The 23,201-nt window shown below is 37.1% G+C and overlaps 2 protein-coding genes across 2 annotated transcripts; one reads left to right on the plus strand and one right to left on the minus strand.

The window, feature by feature from the left end:
• Positions 1-7,818: 7,818 nt before the first annotated feature.
• LOC122010810 lies at positions 7,819-8,598 on the plus strand. Its single transcript, XM_042567283.1, has one exon. It carries the CDS (start codon positions 7,819-7,821, stop codon positions 8,596-8,598), a length of 780 nt encoding a protein of 259 aa, XP_042423217.1.
• Positions 8,599-20,203: 11,605 nt separating this feature from the next.
• Positions 20,204-21,537, minus strand: LOC122011532 (cationic peroxidase 1-like). Its single transcript, XM_042567920.1, has 4 exons — positions 21,284-21,537; positions 21,021-21,212; positions 20,780-20,945; positions 20,204-20,681 (listed from the first exon to the last, which is right to left on the minus strand). Exons 1-4 carry the CDS (start codon positions 21,482-21,484, stop codon positions 20,296-20,298), a joined length of 945 nt encoding a protein of 314 aa, XP_042423854.1. The 5' UTR covers positions 21,485-21,537; the 3' UTR covers positions 20,204-20,295.
• Positions 21,538-23,201: the final 1,664 nt, after the last annotated feature.

The following is a 23,201-nucleotide window of genomic DNA, read 5'->3' on the forward strand; positions in this document are numbered from 1 at the left end:
GAATCCACTTTTCTCTGAACTAGAAAACCCTTTCATTCTCCACTGAACTGGACCGATCCACTTAATCGACTGGAATTGAATCAAACCGGACCAGTTCAGTGCAATAGGGATTGCTTTTGCAATTAGGCTTTGGATGCGGCTTAAAAGTTGGGCTTCTTCTTCCCTTAATCTCTTCTAAACATTTGATAATTGAATCAAATCATGATTGGATCAAATCGGTATTCCGCTCAATTGTTGTCTCCCTCAATTCCTGTAAAATAAAATGCAATCAAATAATAGTAATAATATCCATCAAATAAATAGGAATTGAAATGAAGACTATAAAATATTTAAACTCGTGAAATACACTGAAAATCTAGTTTTGGATACAAGAGAAGATAAAAATATTAAAAAATAATACTAAAATAATCTGTCCAAATGTTGGTTATCAATATCTATACGCCATCAATGCATTTTGATGTGTCTAAACTTGAGATTAGCATTACTAAGAATGAATCCTATTCAAGTAATGAGTGTGAGGAAATTGATGTAAATGATCCATAACTTAAATTTTATAGGGTAGATTTTTATACTTATTTACTTCATCTAATAAATGTTCTTCTCAAGTTTCGTTATATTTTATTTACCATTTCATTATATTTTTCTAGTTGTTTATTTTCAGCGATGATCATGTCATATTGTAAATGACTAGGTCATTAATTATATAGCATTCAAAAGATGAGAAAAAAGGGGAAAAAATACAACAAAGTAGTTGTAGATGAAATTCAAATGATATTATATTCTCTATTTTAAATCTTGATTTATTTGTATAAGGTACATTTATACATTTCAATCTCTTTATACTATTTTGCAGGGAAATATAGCTTGTAACCGTCCACATAATTCATCATAAGATTTGTATAGTTAAGAGGAAATTGATGGCAACAAAGTTGAATTTGGTTAGTGATTAACAAAAACCTAAAGAGCTAGAGTGTAATGAGTTCAGATAACCGATTGGAAATAATTCAATAAAGTACGCTTCTTTCTTGGTTGCATGATAAAGGAATTTATGTTATGTACATTAGATGGGTGGAATGACATAGATGAAAAAGTGAAGGATAGAATATGGAATTATCTTTAGGTAATGTCTTCAATCACTAAATTTTTCTTGTCTGATTCTGTAACGAAATGTAAATATATTTTCATGCTTCTTAATGTACAGATGAATTATAATATTGAGGAGTGGGAAAATAAATCAATCATTCAAAAGTTGGCTAAGTTGTGACGTATAGAAAGCCCAAACTATAAATACTTATACAAGAAGCTAATACTAGTCCATCTAATGAAACTTGAATTTATGGATCAAAATAAGTAGGGATTATTTGTAAAGAGGACAACATCGCCTACCTTTCAAGTAACCATTAATTAATAAATCTTGCTTTTAATGGTTAAAGTTTCTTTTGTTATTTTATGTTGTGTTTTATGTACTTTTTCATATACATTAAATTAGTGGGGAAATGACAAAATGATTCATTATCAACTGCAACGGATCAAGTATTCCATGCAACTTGTAAATAAACATTGTGAGGCTATTGTTGACATCACTCAATCCACAAGTGCATAGGAGAGATATAAAGTTGGAACATTTGGTGATTTTAAAGGCAATAATTCTGGTGAATTGCGGTAGGGATATTTCTCAAGTGCTACTTAATGTTTTTAAGCTCATTCACTTTAGTGTGTAAACTTGTATAAACTTCTAGATATATAGGGATATTGCTTTCTTTTCTATTGAATTGCGGTTCACTTTCTTTCTACTACTTGATGTTTTTTGCATCCTTTTTGTTTTATCTGTTATATCTTAATTACTACTATTTCTTTCCATTCGGCCTTGTCTAAGTAATTGTTATTAGTTGATCAAGATAATTAATTATATGTGAATATGCATGTTAGACATATTTTGATTCTCGAAAAAAAAACGTGAAAAATTTAGAACAATGAGGGAAAATCAAGATCATATTCACACAATTAGTCGTAGAGGTTACGTCTGTTTGACTTGCATGATGGTAAAAATTAATATTTATCAAACTTTATGAAAAGTTTTACATGTACACTTAATTAGTATCATTATTATTTGTTTTAATAATTTTTATATGTCTTATACTTAAGGAAAAAACAAGTCCTAAAGATACATTAATTATACGAACAAAAGTTTGGATTGAAGGTCATAAGAAAAAAAAATGAAGAACCTTGTAGTCAAGTTGTTGGAGAGAAAATGGTAATAAAACTATCTCTTTGTTATTTGTAGAATTCACAAGCAAGGAATAGACAACCTAAATTTCTTATTTTATCAAAACTTGTCTCCTGTTATTTGAAGAAAGAAATAGAAGAGTGTCTATCTGAATCTCACAAAACAACTAACATTCTTAATGATGCAATTAGTCTTGTATTTGACAAGGAAGCTCAAGGTAGAATGCGTGGAATGAGCTTTGGAATTACACTATTGAAAGTTGGAGCTTTTGTGCAACAAAATGGGACTATTAAATGACTTGAAAGTATGATGAATAATCTTCAACAGGAAATACAAGAAATGAGGTACCTATTTTTTCAACATATGAGGCAACAAAATGAGTAAGAACAAGTTGGTAAATAATAATATAAGATAAAATATGGAAGAGTTGCCGTCATTTGTTATTTGGCATCATTTGTCTTAATTACTTAGAGTTTTGTGTTCTTGTTTGGTAAAGAAGCTTTGAGTCAGAGTTGGCTATCAGTATAACGTCAAATAAATTCCCTCTTTCATATTTGTTGACCTTCGTTTTTTTATCTAACCATGTTTTAAAAATCTGAATCTGTTAGTTCCATGCAAGCTGATACGTTTTATCTCCATTTCCCCCTTATTTTGTTTTCTGCTTTTTTAGTCTGTCATTTGAACTTGTGATGAGAATGGAACCCACACGTTTACTTCATTTGGTGGTGTAATTTGATGTTAATAGCACGTTATCAGCATGTTAATCTGTTAGTTCTTTTGAAGTATGATACTGCTAATGAGTGTGTCATTGTCACATGGGATTGCAGTGCACAATTTTTTTCTCCACGCAGCTGCATATCCTCTATTGTTTGTGCCTAAAATCCACTTGATATACAAAATTTATTAATACAAACATTTTGTCAATGCATATGATGGTCTATCCCTGACTGAAATCTTATGCCAGAAATCCAATTGATATACAAGGTTATTAATACATATATTTTGACAATGATATATCATGATCTATCCCTCAATGAGGTATTATTTTTATGTTTTCTTTTATGTTGTCAGTTGCAGAATAGTCTCACTGAATATCTTCTGTAAGATGCTTGTTCTTTTACATACATCATGGTTTAGTGTAGATCCTGTAGTAATAATGTTCTAATGGTGGTTTGAAGTATGTAATTTCTGGCACTTTATCTGCATTAATATGAGGATCCATTAATGATTTCATTGTGTTTTCTTCATGTCTATATTAATTATCTTATGGTGATATTACTTACATAATTTGATTGTAAAATTAAGTTGTTAGTGGTACATTGGTAGTAATATTGGAAATAATGTTGGTGGGATCGTGGAAAAGAAAGTGGTAATGTTGATAATGTTAATCAATCTCTTACTTAGCTCAGATAATTAATTTAAAATTGGGTGTTTTTTAAATTATAAGTTTGTTATAAAAATAGGCACAACAGAATTAATAAATTTGTATTATTATACAATCAAAAGTGAAGGATGTGAGACATGGAAATATCGATGATAATACTAAGTACAAGCTACTTCATTGGTACGTTGATGGAGTTGTTGCAGAAGGTCGAATTGTATCCACAGATCCAAAAGCAAATGTGCATCATGCTCTTCTTGGTGGATCTTGTTGGAAAGTTTGGATTGATACAGTTTTTGTGAAGAAAGGTGGACCTGATTCGACCAAATGATGAAATACATTTTCATGAGGATGCAATAGAAAATATACCGCTTGGTTATCTAAGTTTATAGTTTTGTTTGTCTGATATATATTTTACTTATTTTAAAATCATATACTCTTTTGTAGAAAGGAAATTATATTACTAAGTGAATTTTGTATTATTAGTTTCGATTGTTTTACTTAAGTGATGGTTATGGTTGAATGTGATATTATAATTGTTTTATTTTTTGTTTAGAATTGTGTATGTGGTATTATAATTTTTGTCCGATATTATAATTATTTGATTTTTGGTTTTATAATTATGTGTGTGGTATCTATATGTGGTATTTGAATCGTAATCGCAAACTGCACCGCATGCTGCAAACGCTCTTAATCACAGCATGTGGCATGCGTTGCCAATGTCGTCGGTTACTCTTAACCACAGTGCGCTATGAATCCTCTTAATCAGAGCGTGCAACGCGTGCTGTGAATGCTATTGATTGCTCTTAACCATAGCGTGCACCGTGCGTTGTGAATATTGCAACGTGTCGCACACTACGATTTGTCTTAATCGTAGTGCGCTATGAATTGTCTTAATCACAGTGCACGCCACGCACTGCAAATTATCTTAAACGCAGCATGTGTCGTGCACTATGAATTCTTTTAACCGCAACGTGCAATATCTGATGTTGATGTTTTATGACTTATAACAGCTTATAGTTATGCAACGTGCAATGCACACTACGAATAGCACAATTGTGCACTAAGAAAAGTCATATTTATTATAATGATAAATATGATAAGCTAGAATTAGCATTGATAAATTCACAAACTAGTGATGAATCTAGCAGATTTGAGTCCTCTGTTGGTAATAATATGAGGTTATGGCTAGAGGCAAGTGGAAGAGTGAAAGGAAGAAGAATATTGGGAATAGCTCTTTGAGCATAATCTAAAGAGTTGCTACTACATCTTCTTCTACCTCACCAACTGTAAGAGCACACAAAAAAACTTGACTGAAGAGGTTAGCAATTTGAAGGAGATAATATTACAAAGGAATGAGGAAATGAGAGAAATAATGCACCGAAAACAAGACATCATAATGCGACATCTTCAGTTATGCTTTGCTCCAAGTCAGATTCCTCCCGGTTATGGTGATGATGAGGACGACGACAATGATGATGATGGTGGTGATGGTTCTCCATGACTTTGTTATGTATGAATGTTATTTGTCTTAGAATTAGTATTTTTAAACATTTGTGGACCCTTTATTTTTATATTTTTTATTAATATTGTTAATTTATTTTGAATAGGGTTAGTGAGGCTAAGGACATGTCGGAGGAAGTAAGTCTTTACATATTAAATTTAGGATTAGTTTATAGGATTTTCTTAAATGTAAAATGATACTTTTTGTTTGTTTATTTTTTTATATAGGAAAAGAAGAAGAATGGAAGGAGATAAGAAAGTGTTTGCTGAGGAAGACGATGATTTCTTTTTCTCTCCATTGTTTTGAGATTCTTTGATGACTTGTTGGAGGTGAATTTTTAGATTGGAATGTTTGATGTATTTGGATCTAATGACACATATTTACTTGTTTTTGTCGGTTTTCTCATTTTGGATATGTTTGTTTGAATTGTATGGATTGTAAATTTTGGTTGGGTTATTGAATATGATGTTGTTGGAATATTTGTGTATGTATAAACATGTTTGAATTTTATATACACGATAAAATATAAAAATGGGCAGCTTCTAGGCAAAATTTTATATTTTGTGATGCTAAATTTTCATGGCCAACCTATCATAATCCACTATGTACCACAAATCTACGATGAATCCCATTTTCATTATAAATTTGCAATGAAAATATCGGAGATTTGGATATGAATCCTATTTTCATTGTAAATTTACGACGAAAATGAGATTCGTCATAGATTTACAATGAACCCCATTTTTGTCGTGAATTTGGCGATAAATCTATTTTCATCGCAAATCTGCGGTGAAAATGGGAGTCATCGTCAAATCTGGGATGAAAACATTTTCATTTCAGATTTGACGACGAATCCTTTTCGTTGTAAATCTATAACGAAAATAAAATTTGTCATTAAATCTGGGACTAAAACACAATTTGATTGCAGATTTGTGTTTGTGAATTCTACCACAAATTTTGTTATCGTTAGTAATGCGGATGTATCAGGTAGGCCCCCGCCCCAGAGGAATTAGGGAGAAGGAGAGAAGGCTACTTTGGTTATTTCCTATTTTCGGGCTTTTAGAGGGGAGAGGCTTCGATGGAAGCGGGGCTGTTGGTTTTCTCCTCTGACTCACGCACGCAGTCCGCCATCTCACGCACTCCGCCGCCTCACGCACTTTGACGCCGCCTTCGCTGTCGTCACCAGCCAGCCACCGCCTCCTTTCCACCCTCACCACGCCCATAGTCCGACACTGACTCACCACCAGCCTTCCCCTCACACGAGCAGCAACACGCACGCCGCCGCCCCACACCGCCTCCGGTGTCGCCACCCACGACAGCCGCCTCCCTCTCCCCCTTCGTCGCCTCCGACCATTGTCGTTGTCGACTTCGGCCACACCTTCATCGTCGGCAACGAGCAGCCACGACCGGCCCGTGCTGTCGCTATCCTCCATTTCCCTCTGCACACCAGCCACCTCCTGCGGTTCTGGCAGCAGTCGCCAGTGCCACTCCACAGCCCTCGGCGAGTAGTCCCCAGTCGTCGGCGCCATTGCTGGCGCCCCCAGCACGGATCCGACATTGTTTCTGCCACCGAAGTAGTTTCCTCTCCCCCTCGTCACTATTGTCCTCGTGCCACAGCCTGCCGACGCCACCTCACGCCTTGCAGGGTCAACTTCGCCATCTCTCTCATGCCGGTATCCCTCCGCCAACTGACTCCGCAACCTCGTGCCGTCTACTCCATTCGGCTTCTTATGATTTACTACATTCGGCCTTCTAGCCATTAGGCCTACAAGCCATTGTTATATCCCGACTTGCGAGTTGCTTTCATGTTCCGGCCTTTACGTCGTTGTTATATTACGACCTATGCTCCGTGCCACCCTCCAGCTTCACGCCATCGCCTCCGACTCCGTGTTGCTTCTGGCTCCATGTCGCTTCCGATCTGTTCTTGCGAGCTTGGTATGCTTTACATTCAATTTTTATATTCTTCATTATAGTATTATTTATTTTCTATCATTGGAGACTGATTTAAACGTTGGAGTGTCAGACCGAGATAGCCCCCGGTTTGTTTTCTAATAATCTTACCGACACCATTGACCGAAGACCTTCGGACACCTTTAGTCCTCATTTTTAGGAGTCCAACGACTCAGACAATATAGAAGACAACTCACCATTCTTCCTCCCTCAGAGTCATGGTGACTTTGGTTCGCATTCCAATCACATATCGACCTTCCATCTGACTCAGCTTCCGGACGAAGTCAGTTAGAAAATTACAATGAATTTAATGATGAAAATAAAATTCATCATAGAATTTGTGATAAATTTATATGTTTTCATCCCAAAGTTTGGCGATGACTTATTCGAGATGGAAAATTATTCATCGCAGAGTTGTTGATAAATGACTCAAAACTAACAATTGAGTTAGTGGTAGCAATGAGTGGTAGTAGTGGGGTAGAGTAGTTGAGTTAGTGGGGTGAATTGTGGAGTTAGTGGATTATGTAGGTAGCTTATAAATAGGCTGCATGTTTTATGATTTAATTGAAGTGTGAGAGATTATTGTGTTCCACTTGTCCATCTTTGTCCTCTTGTCCTCCTCCTAATTTTCTCTAACAGTGATATCAGAGCATCGAGTTTAACGTGTCCTAGTTTGTTCTCAATGGCAATCAACGGAACTCTCAACCCCTCATCCCCATTTTCAAAGGAGAGTGCTACGAATTTTGGAGTATCAAAATGAAGACTCTATTTAAATCTCAAGATCTTTGGGATTTAATAGATAAAGGTTTTAACGATGAGGATGCCGATGAAGGTCAATTAAAGGAGAACATAAAGAAAGATTTGAAGGCACTGTTCATTCTTCAACAAGTAGTACATGAGACGATTTTCTCAAGAATTGCAACTGCCTCATTTTTCAAAGAAGCATGCGAAATATTGCAGAAAGAACTCCAAGGCTCCTCCAAGATGATAGCAGTGAAACTCCAGACTCTCGGAAGTGAGTTTGAGGCCTTGCTTATGAAGGGTAATGAAATTTTACAAGACTTTTTATCTAGAGTAATTTTGATTATCAGTCAAATGAGATTTTATGGAGAAAAGATCACTGATGCAATTATTGTTTCGAAAGTTTTGCGAAGTTTGACTCCTAAATATGATTACATAGTAACTATGATCGAGGAGGCAAAAGATCTCTCAATTTTACCTTTTGATGAACTAATGGGTTCTTTGCAAGCTCATGAGGCAAGGCGAAATATATCCACTGAGAAGAATGAAGAAAAGGCATTTCAGGCTTCTCAAGTGAAGGGGGAGATAGAAAAAAAGGAAGACTTCGCTAGCAAGGGCCATGGAAGAGGAGGTTTTCATGGTAGAGGACGTGGTAAAGGAAGAAACCATTTTAATGTACAAGAGAAGCAATTTAAAGAGGATCAAAAATGGAATAAAAATTGCATTCAGTGTTATGGCTGCAAAAGATTTGGGCATAGGCAAATTGCAGAAATGGCTCACAAGCAAACTATGTGAAAGAAGAAAATGAGGAAAGTAAGTTATTTATGATTCATTCTCATTCTAAAGAAGTTCAAAAAGATATTTGATTTTTGGATAATGGATGTTCAAATCACATGACTGGAAATAAGTCATTATTTAAAGAGCTTGATGAATCACAGAAGATGCTAGTAAAACTTGGAGATAATAAGTAGATACAAGTCGAAGGCAAAGGCACAACTGTCGTTGAGATTAGCAATGGTAAAGTAAAATTACTTTACAATGTCTATTTTGTTCCTAGTTTGGCACATAGTTTGTTAAGTGTTGGACAATTGACGATGGGTGGCTATGCTATTATATTTGATAACGGAGCATGTGTTATTTCTGATAAAGATTCTGGAAAGTCTATTGTTAGTGTGCAAATGACAGAAAATAAGATGTTTCCACTGAAGATCTCTAATATGGGAAACCAACCTTTTATTGCCAGCGAAGATAATGAATCCAAGATGTGGCCCTTGAGATATGGGCATCTCAACATCAAAGGCATGCAACTTTTAAATCAGAAAAGTATGGTTTTTGGATTACCTCAAATTAATTCTCTTGGTTTATAAGAAGGATGTATTTATGGAAAACAAACAAGGAAGTCTTTTCCAAGTGGGCAATCATGGAGAGCTTCAGAATGCCTTGAGCTAATTCACGCTGATTTATGTGGTCCTATGAGAACTACATCGTTTGATGGGAGTAAATATTTTTTAATGTTTACTGATGATTTTAGTCGGATGAGTTGGGTATATTTTCTGGTAGACAAGTCAGAGATTATAGAAAATTTCAAAAAATTCAAGGTGCTTGTGGAAAAGCAAAAAGGTACTTTAATAAAGACTCTTCGTACAGATCGGGGAGATGAGTTCTTATCTAAAGAATTTGAGTTCTTATCTAAAGAATTTAGTAAATTTTGTGAAGAACATGGTATTCATAGGGAATTAACAACGCCTTATACACCGGAGCAAAATGGTGTTGCTAAACGGAAAAATTGAACCGTTGTAGAAATGGCTTGAAGTTTGCTGAATATCAGAGGACTTCTAAATATTTTCTGGGCTGAAGCAGTGGCCACATCAGTTTACTTGCTGAATATTTCTCCAACAAGGGTCGTTTTAAATCAAACACCATATGAAGCATGGCGAGGTAGAAAACCATCGATAAATCACTTAAGAATTTTTTGTTGTATTGCATATACTTTGATTAACTCTCAATTTTGTCATAAACTTGAGAAGAAATCTGAAAAATGCATAATTGTTGGATATTGCAATCAATCAAAAGCATATCGATTGTATAATCCTCTTACTGGCAAATTAATTATAAGAATAGATGTAGATTTTGATGAAAACTCAAAGTGGAATTGGAATACACAAGGTGAAGAGACTCAAATTCACATCCCAATGAAGGATAGAACTCCAACAACAGAAGGTATTGAATCATCTCCTTTGGAATCACCAGCTCCCTCACCATCAAATTCAAGAAGTAGCAGTTCATCCTCCTTACAAGAATCTTCTGATGAAGCACCTCCAACAAAGGTTAGATCTTTAAGAGAAATATATGAGTCAAGTCAATTTGCTCTTTTGGTTACAGATCCTACAACCTTTGAAGAAGCAGTAACAAAAGAGGAATGGAGGAATGCAATGAAAGAAGAGTTAATTGCAATCCATAAAAATGAAACATGGGAGATGGTAGTGTTGGAACCCCAAGGTTGTTTTGGTGTGATCAACAAGTTAAGTTAGGTCTTGTGTGTTTCTAACATTGTGTCTAAGTGTGCAGGAGCTTAGGAGCACAGGTACTCGAGCGGCAGACGTAGCTAGCGAGAAGGACGACACGCGGTGCGTCTAAGGGACGAGGTGCTGCAGAAAAGTACACCGGCAGACGAGAAGGAACCGTGCGGTGGTTCCGAGGGACGAAAGCCGGAGGGGAAGATTGCTCGGGGAGCAAGAGACGCAGCTAGCGAGAAGGTCAGCACGGGGCACGACCGAGGGACGAAGACTGCAGATGAGTACACTGGTGGACGAGAAGGAAACACGTGGCGGTTCCAAGAGAGGAGAAGCCGGAGGGAAGCCTGCTCGAGAAGATCGAAAGTTGGGTTCGGGTGAGCCCTTTTTCGGATGGAAGAAATCACCCAAGTGAGCGGATCCAAAGTAGAAGACCCGAACTGAGGCGGACCAAACCAGAGCAAAGGTCCCGACGGAGAAAAGTCAACATCGGTTGACTTGGGGGTCCAGGGCGCCCGGAACAGTCCGGGGCGCCCGGACCAGCCCGGGGCGCCCGGAACCCTTCCGGGCGCCCGGACCGTGAAGTTTAACCAGATCGAGCTTTGACTCGATCTGAACGTTAGGGGATAAAATTTATCCCCTCAGGGCGCCCGGAACCCTCCAGGCGCCCCGACCAAGGCTATAAATATAGCCTTGGTCCAGAAGCTTTTCAATCAATTCAGAAATTGTAACAACACTTGTGCGCTTCCACTGTTTAAATTAGCTTCTCTCTTTCTGTGCCTACACTGCTGTAAAAGAGGCTTCTCCGCCTGAAGGAGATAGTAGTACGATCATCTTCCTTGGATTAACAACCTCCCCGGTTGTAACCAAGTCAAATCCGGTGCCTCGGTTTTTTATTTTCTGTTTATTTTATTATTCTTCAAGTGTTGGTTTGAAAAGTCGAGAAGAGTCTATTTTATTTGTTTTTCAGGGCTATTCAATCCCCTTTCTAGCCGGCCCAACGGTCCTACAAGTGGTATCAGAGCTGAGGCGCTTCAGGAGGACTAACCGTCAAACGAAGCAACGAGATGGTCGGACCAAGCATCCATCCACCGAAATTCGAAGGGGATTTCGCCATTTGGAAAAAGCTGATGTAGATATTCTTTACCACCGATTTTGAATTAATGCTTACAATGGAATTTGGTTTTACAGCACCGGAAGGTAAGGAGAAAAACAATTGGACGAAAAGGAACAAACCGACTTCGTGGCGAGCGACAAAGCAGAATACCATCTGCTAAGTGTTCTTCCGCCTCAAGAAGTCAACAGGATCAGGAACTACGACTCGGCAAAAGAACTTTGGGAGGAGTTCCTCGAGCTGCACGAAGGAACGTCCGAAGCCAAGCTCGCCAGAAGAGATCTACTTCGCAATCAGCTCACCAGCCTGCGACTTGGGGAAGACTAGATGGTTGCACACCTGCACTCGAGAATCAAGAAGATCATCACCGGACTCTCGAATCTCGGAGAAAATGTAAGTAACCAAGATTCGCTAAGGTACGCTTTGAATTCCTTTCCTAGAAATGCCAAATGGGCATCATTAGTAGATGCCTTTTACATTTCTAAAGATTTAGAAAAGATTTCGTTAGAGGAATTTTTCTCGACTTTTGAAGTGCACGAATCAAGATGTGCAGGTTCAAAGGAGCCCAAGAACAACGTCGCCCTCAAAGCTTCGAGAGACGAACCTGAGTCGGAATCTTCTCTCGATGACGAGGAAATGGTAATGATGGTAAAAAGATTCAAGAAGCTTTGTAAATCTAGATCTACTAACTATCCGCAGGGGAAAAAGAAAAGGACGATCCGCTGCTACCACTGCGACGAAGAAGGGCACGTCAAGGATAACTGCCCAAGCTGAAGAACAAGGACAAGGAGAAGGGTAAGAAGTCTATCCAAAAATGAAATGCCCTAAAAGCGACGTGGGACAATACGTCGTCTGAGTCAGAAGTCGAGGCATTCTCCGGACTTGTGCTAATGGCAAGTCATCAAGACGACGATTGCGAGTCAAGCTCTTCCGAAATGAGCATCGAGAGCATCGATGAAGGGGGAGCCACGTCGGAAGAAAGCAGCAGTTCAGGGGGAGAAGCGAACAACGAGATCGACAAGGTAAGTGAGGTACAATCACTTCCTCCCGATAAACTCTTTAAGTTTATCAAACTATTAACAAAAGACTGTTGCAAATTAGAAAAGGAGATTAAAAATTTAAAAATAATTTTGGCTAAATCTTGTCCCTTAGAAGAATTAGACAAATCAAAATTAGAAAATGAGAAATTGAAATCAGAAAATAAAGATCTGAAAATTCAAGTAGATAATTTGAAAAACCATGCATGCTCATCTAATTTTAAAAAATTAAAAATTTTAAATTGGTATTATAGATATCACCAGGGACAAATTAGGAATATTTTAAGAAAATATGTACCTAAGAAACATTTAGTTAATCCAGTTGTAACACCCACTAAGCTTTTAAGATAAGCATATGAATGTAGGATTTTTCCTTAGAAAAATAAAAGGAAGTGGGTTAAAGCAAAAAGAAATAAAATGAAATAAAAAGAAGAGGAGGTCAAGGATTGAACCTTGAACCTCTTATATTATAATTTAGAGAATTAATTAGTAGGAACCAATTGGGATAGAGAGAAGATATTGATAGCAAAGGAGGGAAACTCATGATAAGGGTGAGAGTAAAAGTTAGCCAAAAGAAAACAAGAAAAGAGCAAGAGAAAGGCAACTTGCCTTCCTTCCTTCTCTCCCTCTTTCTCTCTTCTCTTGCCGAAAATAAAAGAGGCTAATTAAGGGTATTCATTCCCCCTTATTTCACCATGAATGATGAGGATAAATAAATAAATAAAAATAAAAAGAAAATAGAAAAAAAGGGCTAAGGGAGAAGGAAAGCAAAAACTAATTTTGCTACTTCTTCCTCCTTAACATAAAAGGGAGCAAGTAAAGAGAAGAATTCTAATTTTTCTCTCATTTCTCTCATTCTTCCCTCTCCCTCACCGAGAACCTCAGTCCCCTCTCCTCCATCTTCGGCCCCAAGCCAAGGTTTTCTCCTAAGAAAGCCTAAGATACAAGGAGGACTTAGCAAGGGAATCAAGGAAAGGGAACTAGAAGAAGAGGCTACTTCTTCCATCACCATACCTTAGATCCACAAGCGAAAAGGATGTAAGCTTCCCCTCACCTATGGTACAAGGCTTTTTATGTGATTTTCGGATTTTATGAGGATTAGAAACCTAGAATAGAATTTAAGAAAAATTTGGCCAAAGAAGAGTTTTCAAATCTAGGAATTAAGGTTTAAACAAGTCCTCATTTCATAATATTTTTCTATGCTATGTAGGAAGGTTTTCCTTCATGTTTTTATACCTATATGATGCTTGGTCAGAGGAGTACCTAACCCTAGAATTTCGGCCAAAAATATTTTAAAGAGGTTAGGGAAATCATTGTTTAACCAAACTAGTACAAGTTTCCCTCCATGAATTACTAAGGATCTTTTATTGGTTTTCTTGCTTGAAAGTTACTTGGAACCAAAGAAAATCCCCTCATATGTTTCGGCCAAGGAAAGAGCTTAGGGTTAGGAAGACCTTTAAATATAAGTAACCATGTTTATATGATAGAATATAGAGTTCTCTTAAAGAATTGCATGTTGAATATTGCTAGAAATTCATGAACTCTTCATTAAGATTTTCGGCCATGTTAAGATGGATAGCTTAGGAAAGCTTAAACAAAATTTTAACATGCTCAAGACCTCTGTGATATTAAGATATGAAAGTGGTTTAATGCTCTCATACTTAATTAGGGTATAGAGAATTTAGTTACATGATATATGACTTGTAAGGTCACAAGGGTCCTAGCTTGTTTATGAACCAAATTCGTATATGATGTTCTTAGTAATTTTTTCCATGAAACTTACTTAGGTTTTCCATGCTTTAGGCCACTTAAAACCTAGTTTAGAGAATGGTAAGTTTCGGCCATGAGGAAAAATAAAAGAAAAATGAAAGAAACCTAGGAAGCCTAAGACACAATGCACATGTATGTTTATTATGCTTGTCTTTATACATGCTATGAAACTTGTATGACTTCCTATGCTTTTAGGCTATTTGAAGCAAAGTTAACCACTGATGGGTCTCGGCCAAGTAGGGTTTAAATGACCTAGAGGCCTTAGAATTGAAACCAATTGTGTTAAAAATGCTTCTTATGGAAATATGATAATGTGTTGATTGTGTCACATGCTTGTATAATTTTTCCATGACCTAAATGGACCATTGTAGGTCTCGGCCATGAAGGGATAGATGCCCTAGAAACCCTAGAACGAAAATTAAATATGCTCATGTCACTCTACATGAAATATGATAAGTAGAAAGTCAAAGTTCTCATGCTATATGTTGCTTAATGACCTAAAATGAGGCTAGGGTAAGTTTCGGCCATACCCTTTGTATGATACCTTATTATGAATTTATACAAGATGTTAGTTCAAGTTCACATGCTTGTATGCTTGTTTTTAGCTCTAATGAATACTTGTGAAATTTTGGCCATGACATATGTTAAGGGCTTGAAGAACTTAGGAATTAGCTCAAATATGATTAATATGTTACTTGGAAGAAAAATGCTATAAATATGGTTTAAGGTTTCCATGCTTTCATGACATTTGGGACCTTGTTTCACACCTGATAAGGTTCAGCCACATGAAGTTTAGGGACTTAGAGAACTTAGAAACCAAGTTAATCATGCTTATAATGCTTCCTATGAAATTGATGTGATGATAATTTAGGTTCCACATGCTTGGAGGTTATTTTTACCTAAATTGAGATCTAAGGGGGTTCAGCCATGATAAGAACCCAAGGGATTAGGAAGCTTAGAACCCAAGTTAACTATGTTACCATGTTTCTTATGATAGTATAATCACATGATACATCCTTATGCTTAAACATGTATGCTTGTGATTCATACTTTCCATGATATGATATGTGCTAGAAATATGCATGCTTTTATGATATGTTATGTGGATAGAAATATGCATGCTTTTATGATATGCTATGTGGTGAAAATATGCATGCTTTTATGACATGATGTATGCCTAAGTGATGCATACCTTTATGATATGATGTATGCCTAAGTGATGCATACTTTTATGACATGATGTATGCCTAAGTGATGTATACTTTTATGATATGATGTATGCCTAAGTGATGCATACTTTTATGATATGATGTGTGCCTAAGTGATGCATGCTCTTATGATGTGTGATATGTATAAGTATGACATGTACTTTACTTTATATGGCTTGTACCAAGGGTGGGCTCCATAAGCGCCCCGGGGTCGATGGAATAAGACTCAGGCCTTGTTAGGGATGAGCTCCTAAGTGCCCCTAGGTCGATGGAGTAAGACTCGGGCCTAGTATGTTTGCCTTGTAGGGGTCAAGACTTGCTACCTTGGACCTACATAGGTTGCGCGCAATATGTAAGTGGTACATAGCCGGGATCCCCTTTAAGTTGATAATATGTTCAAGTATATATGTAAGAATAAATGGTTTTAAAGATCATGAGACATACACATGGTTTTTTTTTCGGATACATGTTTTCAAAATCATATTGCATATACCTTATGATCATATTGTGATGATGCTATGATTTATGATATGCCATGATTAGATATGATTATGTTATGTTTCATGCTATGCTTTAAGAGCTTGATATGCCATGCTACCTTATGATGATGCTATGATATGCCATGATTAGATATGATTATGTTATGTATCATGCCATGCTTTAAGAGATGATATGCCATGACTAGTTATGATTTTGCTATGTTGCATGATATGCTTAAAGAGTATGATATGTTATGCCATGACTAGTTGAGATCATGTTATGTTAAGATATTCTTTGATCATGTGATGATTTTCGGTTTTAGTGAGTAGGAAAGGAACTTACTGAGCCATGAGTGCTCATAGCTTACTTTCCTTGTACCACAGATAAAGGAAAAAGATGGATGAGTTAAAGGAGCAGCAGGAGAGGCAAGGAGATGTGTGTGGCAGTGGCTAGGCAACCAAATAAGAACCTGCTTTAAGAACTTTTAAGAATTACGCTTTGGTTTCGTAAATTGTAGTACTATATGGGTAACTTGATGTTATGTTTCTATTTATCTTGTTATCATGTTATGGAAACCATATTAGTGTAGCTCGGATTTGAAAACAAAACAAAAGTTTTATTAAACTAAGAAAATTATTTTAAGTCTTCCGCTGTAATATGTACATAGAGTATTGTAGCCCCGTCCCTTAGGGTTAGCAGGGAGGGCGGGCGTTACACCAGTAGGCTAGAACCTATATTGAGTTCCTAAATCTTGCTTAGTCTAAAGTTTAAATGAAATTAGCGCCTTCAGTGAGAAAATTAAACAGTAAATTTCTCTATGAAACTTTGTCTAAAAAAGTGGTTGTTGCTCTAATAACCAAGAAGGTCTAGTGTCTCGCCACGACCTAGAAGCCAAAATATTGAAATAAATATTTAATTAACTTACTAATAAAACATTAATAGTAGAATTAATTAATGCTTTTAGAGTTTTTCAAACATTTTTTTTAAATAGTTTTATACTTAGAAAAATACTTTTACGTGAAAAATCTTAAGTTAGGATTTTTTTCCCAAAAAGAATTTTTGCAAAGTCTTAAAAAAAATTTAACTTAGAAAAATTTTTAAGTGTTTTTTTCCTTCTTAGAAAACTTCTCTTTTATACTTAGAAAAAATTTTCAGAAGATATTTTTTGAAAATTTCTGCTTAAATTTTTTTTTGCAAAACTGTCTAAGTTAGAAATATTTTTACTTAGAAAATTTTCTTAAAATTTTACTTAAAATTTTTTTTATTGCAAAAATCTTTATTATTTTTAAGGATCTCAAAATTTTCTAAGTTTTTACCCTTAGATTTTTTTCTTAGAACCCCATTTTTTATGTAATTAAAGGAGGAGAAGGAAAAGTATAAGTCTAGGGGGAGGTAGACCAAAATTTTAACTTGTTTTATTTTTGCACTTAATTGCAAATTTAGTTAAGTTTATTTTATGTCTATTTTTACCCTAGCTTAACTTGGGTTGTTCACACCAAAAAGGGGGAGATTGTTGGAACTCCAAGGTTGGTTTGGTGTGATCAACAAGTTAAGTTAAGTCCTGTGTGTTTCTAACCTTGTGTCTAAGTGTGCAGGAGCTTAGGAGCACAGATACTCGAGCGGAAGACGCAGCTAGCAAGAAGGACGACACGCGGTGCGTTCGAGGGACGAGGTGCTACGGAAGAGTACACCGGCAGACGAGAAGGAAGCGTGCAGTGGTTCCGAGGGACGAAAGTCGGAGCGGAGGATTGCTCGGGGAGCAAGAGACACAGCTAGCGAGAAGGTCGGCACGGGGTGCGACCGAGGGACGAAGACTGCGGCTGAGTACGCTGGTGGACGAGAAGAAAACACGTGGCGGTTCCGAGGGAGGAGAAGTTGGAGGGAAGCCTGCTCGAGAAGACCGGAAGTTGGGTTCGAGTGAGCCCTTTTCTGGATGGCAGAAATTACCCAAGTGAGCGGATCCAAAGTAGAAGACCCGGACCGAGGCGAACCAAACCAGACCAAAGGTCTCGACGGAGAAAAGTCAACATCGGTTGACTTGGGGGTCGGGGCGCCCGGACCAGCCCGGGGTACCCGGAACCCTTCCGGGCGCCCGGACCGTGAAGTTTGACCAGATCGAGCTTTGACTCGATCTGAACGTTAGGGGATAAAATTTATCCCCTCAGGGCACCCGGAACCCTCCAGGCGTCCTGACCAAGGCTATAAATATAGCCTTGGTCCAGAAGCTTTTCAATCAATTCAGAAATTGTAACAACACTTGTGCACTTCCACTGTTTAGATTAGCTTCTCTCTTTCTGTGCCTAAACTGCTGTAAAAGAGGCTTTTCCACCTGAAGGAGATAGTAGTATGATCATCTTCCTTGGATTAACAACCTCCCCGGTTGTAACCAAGTCAAATCCGGTGCCTCGATTTTTTTATTTTCTGTTTATTTTATTATTCTTCAAGTGTTGGTTTGAAAAGTCGAGAATGGTCGATTTTATTTTTTTCAGGGCTATTCAACCCCCCTTCTAACCGACCCAACGGTCCTACAGGTAGATTTACCTGAAGGCAAGAATGTGATTGGTCTCAAGTGGGTATTTAAAACAAAATATCATGCCGATGGAATCATTCAAAAACACAATGCTCGACTTGTTGCAAAAGGGTATTCACAACAACAAGGTATTGATTTCGAAGAAACCTTTTCTCTAGTTGCTAGATTTGAAACTGTGATAATTATCCTAGCATTAGCTACACAATTGCATTGGCTTGTTTATCAATTTGATGTTAAATCTGCATTTCTGAATGGTGATTTGCAAGAAGAAGTTTATGTAAATCAACTAGAAGGTTTTATAATTGAAGGTAAATAGACGAAGGTGTATACATTGAGAAAGGCACTTTATGGGTTAAAACAAGTCCCACGGGCATGGTATAGTAAGATTGATGGTTATTTTCGACAACATTGTTTCACAAGAAGTGAAAATGAAGCTACTCTCTATGTGAAAAATAAGATAGAGATGATTATATTATTGTGTGTGCCTTTGTGTCGATGATATAATTTATATGAGTTCTTCTGATTCTCTATTGGATGATTTTAAATCTAATATGATGAAGAGGTTGAGATGTCAGATATGGGAATATTGCATTATTTTCTTGGTCTTGAAATAAAGCAAGGAGTTGATGGGATTTTTATCTCACAAAGAAAATATGCAACAGATCTTCTAAAAAGGTTCAGGTTATTCAATTGCAATCCAGTTACTACACCTATGAATATAAATGAAAAATTACAACTGGAAGATGGTTCAGAAAAAGCTAATGCAAGAAATTTCAGAAATTTGGTTGGAGGTTTAATTTATCTAACTCATACTAGACCAGATATTACTTTTTCTATTGGTGTAATCTTCGGGTTTATGAAAAATCCTACAAAGCATAATCTTGGAGCAGCTAAAAGGATTTTACGCTATGTTGCTGGAACCATGAATTATGGAATTTATTATAGTAAAGTTTCAAAATTTGATCTTTACGGGTTCACTGATAGTGATTGGGCAAATTTAGTGGATGATCTAAAGAATACCTCAGCTAGTGTTTTTAATATTGGATCAGGAGCAATTTCATGGAGTTCAAAGAAACAAGCTACTACAGCCTTATCGTCTCCAAAAGCAGAATATGTAGCAGCAACTTCAGCAGCATGTCAAGCAATTTGGGTTATAAGATTACTTGCAGATCTTCATCAACAACAAAATGATACAACTACTATTTTTTGTGATAATAAGGCGACAATTGCAATGACAAAAAATCCAACTTTCCATGTAAGGACTAAACATATTGATATTTATCTCCATTTCATTCGAGACTTAGTTGCAAATAAAGAAATTATGTTGGAGCACTGCAGCACACATAAACAAGTGACGGATATCTTAACGAAGTCACTTCCAAGAGAGAAGTTTATTTATTTTAGATCGTGTATTGGTGTTTGTAATTTTGAATCAAGGGGGAGTGTTGATAAATGACTCAAAACTAACAATTGAGTTAGTGGTGGCAATGAGTGGTAGTAATGGGGTAGAGTAGTTGAGTTAGTGGAATGAATTGTGGAGTTAGTGGGTTATGTAGATAGGTTATAAATAAACTACATGTTTTATGATTTAATTGAAGTGTGAGAGATTATTATGTGTCTATATATATATATATATAATTGAAGTGTGAGAGATTACTATGTGTCTATATATATATATATATATATATATATATATATATATATTTTGAGAAAAAAAAAATTCTCAGAATATTATTTTTTGATATATATTAAGGTACTGTGACATTGTTCTCTGCTACTTTTTGCATGCATCTTTTGCACACATGTAGCAACTCTCTAGCCCAACATCCGCCTTAATTAATTAGTTGATTTTCCTGCAGTTGAGCCTGATCTCGCCGTCGGTACCGGTGAGCGGACTTATGCTTCCCATGTTAACCATGGCGGTGGCGAAGTCGCTGCGGAACCTCGCCATGTTGGTCGAGTAGGTGGCGACGAGGGAGTCGGTGGAGCCTCCGCCGTAAAGCTGTTGGTCCGAATGCAGCAGCCCTTTCTTCCCGACCAGATTTCGGAAGTAGTAGTTGTCGAAGTAGTACGGGGTGGTGGAGTCGAGCGGGACGATGTTGTCATCGCCGCCGGAGCTCGGGCACTTGGACTGCGCCGACGACGCCAAGGTGGCGGCGATGTCACTCTCGTTGTATACCCTGTCCCGGAATGAGATGCATCTCGCCTGCCCTATCGTGTGCGCCCCTGTTCCGGAGATCCACGTACGCATGCGTTAATTCATCTATAAGAAGCATGATCGAGCACGTAAAAAATTAAATAGATCGATTAATTAAATTGATTACCTGAGAGGGCTACCATGTCGCTGGAGCTGAGACCCTTGTTGGAGAAAGCTGAGACGAGATCACTGAGGTTTGATTTGGGGGATGGAAGATCGGTATTAGCAGCATCAAAGCTCGCCGTGGTTGCATCCCTTCTTCCTAGTTGAACAGCCCACGTAGGACCGCCAAGCTGCAAGTAATATATATAGTAAGCATGGCTCGATCGTAGCTAGCATGAGTTAATTAGTTTAATTGTATTGCTTACGGCGACGACTGCATCGCGAGCAGCCACAGCAAGAATATCAGAGCAGGAGACGACTTGCTTGCAGGTGGCCTCGAGCTGCGACTTGATAGTGTCGACGACGTCGAAGCCTCGCAGGGAGTTGTTGTTGGGGACTGCAGTCTTCTCTCCGGTGAAGCTGCTCGTGTCATCCAACAGCACGGATCCATCACAACCCTGCGTTTTCAATAAATGTACGACGTCAGTAATTAAAAAGACGGTGCTAGCTAGCTAATTAATTAACTGACATTGACGAAGCAGTCATGGAAATGGAGTCGGAGCAGGGAGGCTCCGACGCGGTGCTCCTTCACGACGGCAGTCATCACGGCGGATCGGATGGTGGGCAGGGCGGCCGGGCACGAGGTGTCATAGAAAGTCGACGACAGCTGGGCCGAGCCGATGGAAACCAAGAAGAAGAATGCCACAATACGAGGAGAAGAAGCCGCCATTAATTAATTGATAATGCTTGGAGCTCACAATTTAAGGACGTGTGTGCATTGGTACACTCAAATAACCAAGTATTTATAGGCTCGTTCAACTAGTGGCCATCTACTCAGAGCTCAATCAAATTCACCTACCAAAGATTATATTCAGCATAGACAACAAACTGTATTCTAATTGAATTGAATATATAATTACAGGCATTTGATCAGTTGGTCAATAAACACATGCCATAGTGCACGCTTTGCATGCAGACTTACATGCATCTGCGTGTCCCCCAAACTTGGAACCTTCGGGAGTTCGTCAACTGCGTTAGCTGTCTTCAATTAAGCTTCCTAACGATATATGGACACTTATGATTATATTAGTTTTTATGTTATTGCGGTATGATACTGCATGATCGATGCTGAGTGAGTGAGACTGGGCATTGAACTTTAGACTTTGTTTGCTGAAGGTCAAAGCATTGCTTAAAGGCACGATCACTCAGTTAAGAAATTTGACAGAAAATTAATGGCAAAAATTATGGCATGACTGCATGCAGTGGGGCGGTACTTAGTGGTAGTAAGTTGTTTATAGTCAGCTTTGGTTTGTGACAAAGTCTACATGTGCTTTCTCGGCGTGGTGCAAACTTTCTTTGTCTTTTGACAATTCAAGCAAGTAGTCTCAGTATTTTCTGAAGGAGACAGTCCTTTATGATTTGGTGAACCCAATTATCGCTCTTAATTAGTAAGAGCAATAAGGAGCTAAAATGGGGACTCTTTAATTAATTTGAGACATGATAGTTGGCATGGCATGGGCCGATATATCGGTAGCTCAACTCCTCATAATCTGAAGCAACGATTTAATTAGATTTCGGCATTGCAACGATCTATGATTGTTGTAGGCCAAAGAGTAGGATTATACCATGTTAGAAGGTGATTTAGAGACCACATAGATGTTACCAAAGCATTCATTCATATTAGTTATGGTTAATTATAGGAGCAAAGGGCAGATTTCTCACTTGAGCCCGCATCACTTTCTAAGAGCTTTGCAACATGGAAATAAAAATTTTGGAGTACTTTTTTTTTTCAAATGTAAGATCAATATCTTTGTATGAGAGTGTATCAAAGATTGCTAGATGGGCATCATACTTGAAATGATGATCTTTTATAATAAAAAAATAATTACGTTCATCTTAGTCGTCTTCCCAGATTGTTTCCGGATTATATAAAAGGATGTAAATTATATAGTCAATTTATACCTATTAAGTGACTAAGGGTGAAAGTAGTTCTTTCCGAAATGATAATCTTAAACAATGCTATAAAGTGGTTGTAGAAAGAAGTCTTATCAATTACGTAGAAAGGAGTCCTATCAATTATGGGTCGCGCATCATACAATTGAAATGCAAGCGTATAAAATATTATTTATATTATATCCTAAGGTTCAGATGATATTTGAACAAAGATAATAGATGAAATTATGGAAAGAATATAAATGGATAACAGTTGATGATGGTTCAAAATTATTATTATTTAAAAATCTATTTAAAAATTATAAATACATAAAAAAAATAAAGAAGGGTTTGCATCATAAGAGGATTCATAAATTATTATTATTATTATTATTATTATTATTATTATTATTATTATTATTATTAATTTTTATTTTTTTGTATTTTAGATATTTTTAATAATTTCTATTCTTTTATATTTTTATATTTTGCATCTGTTTAGAAATTTTAGGATT

This window comes from Zingiber officinale, chromosome 8A (genome assembly GCF_018446385.1).
Source record: "Zingiber officinale cultivar Zhangliang chromosome 8A, Zo_v1.1, whole genome shotgun sequence".
Classification (NCBI taxonomy): Eukaryota; Viridiplantae; Streptophyta; class Magnoliopsida; order Zingiberales; family Zingiberaceae; genus Zingiber; species Zingiber officinale.

Excerpts from the sequence above, each read along its gene's own strand:
- LOC122010810 (XM_042567283.1), top strand. The coding sequence starts at position 7,819 with ATGAAGACTCTATTTAAATCTCAAGATCTTTGGGATTTAATAGATAAA.
- LOC122011532 (XM_042567920.1), bottom strand. The coding sequence starts at position 21,484 with ATGGCGGCTTCTTCTCCTCGTATTGTGGCATTCTTCTTCTTGGTTTCC. Across the intron at positions 20,946-21,020 it reads CTCGCGATGCAGTCGTCGCC|CTTGGCGGTCCTACGTGGGC; the intron begins GTAAGCAATACA and ends TATTACTTGCAG. Across the intron at positions 20,682-20,779 it reads CGACATGGTAGCCCTCTCAG|GGGCGCACACGATAGGGCAG; the intron begins GTAATCAATTTA and ends TCTCCGGAACAG.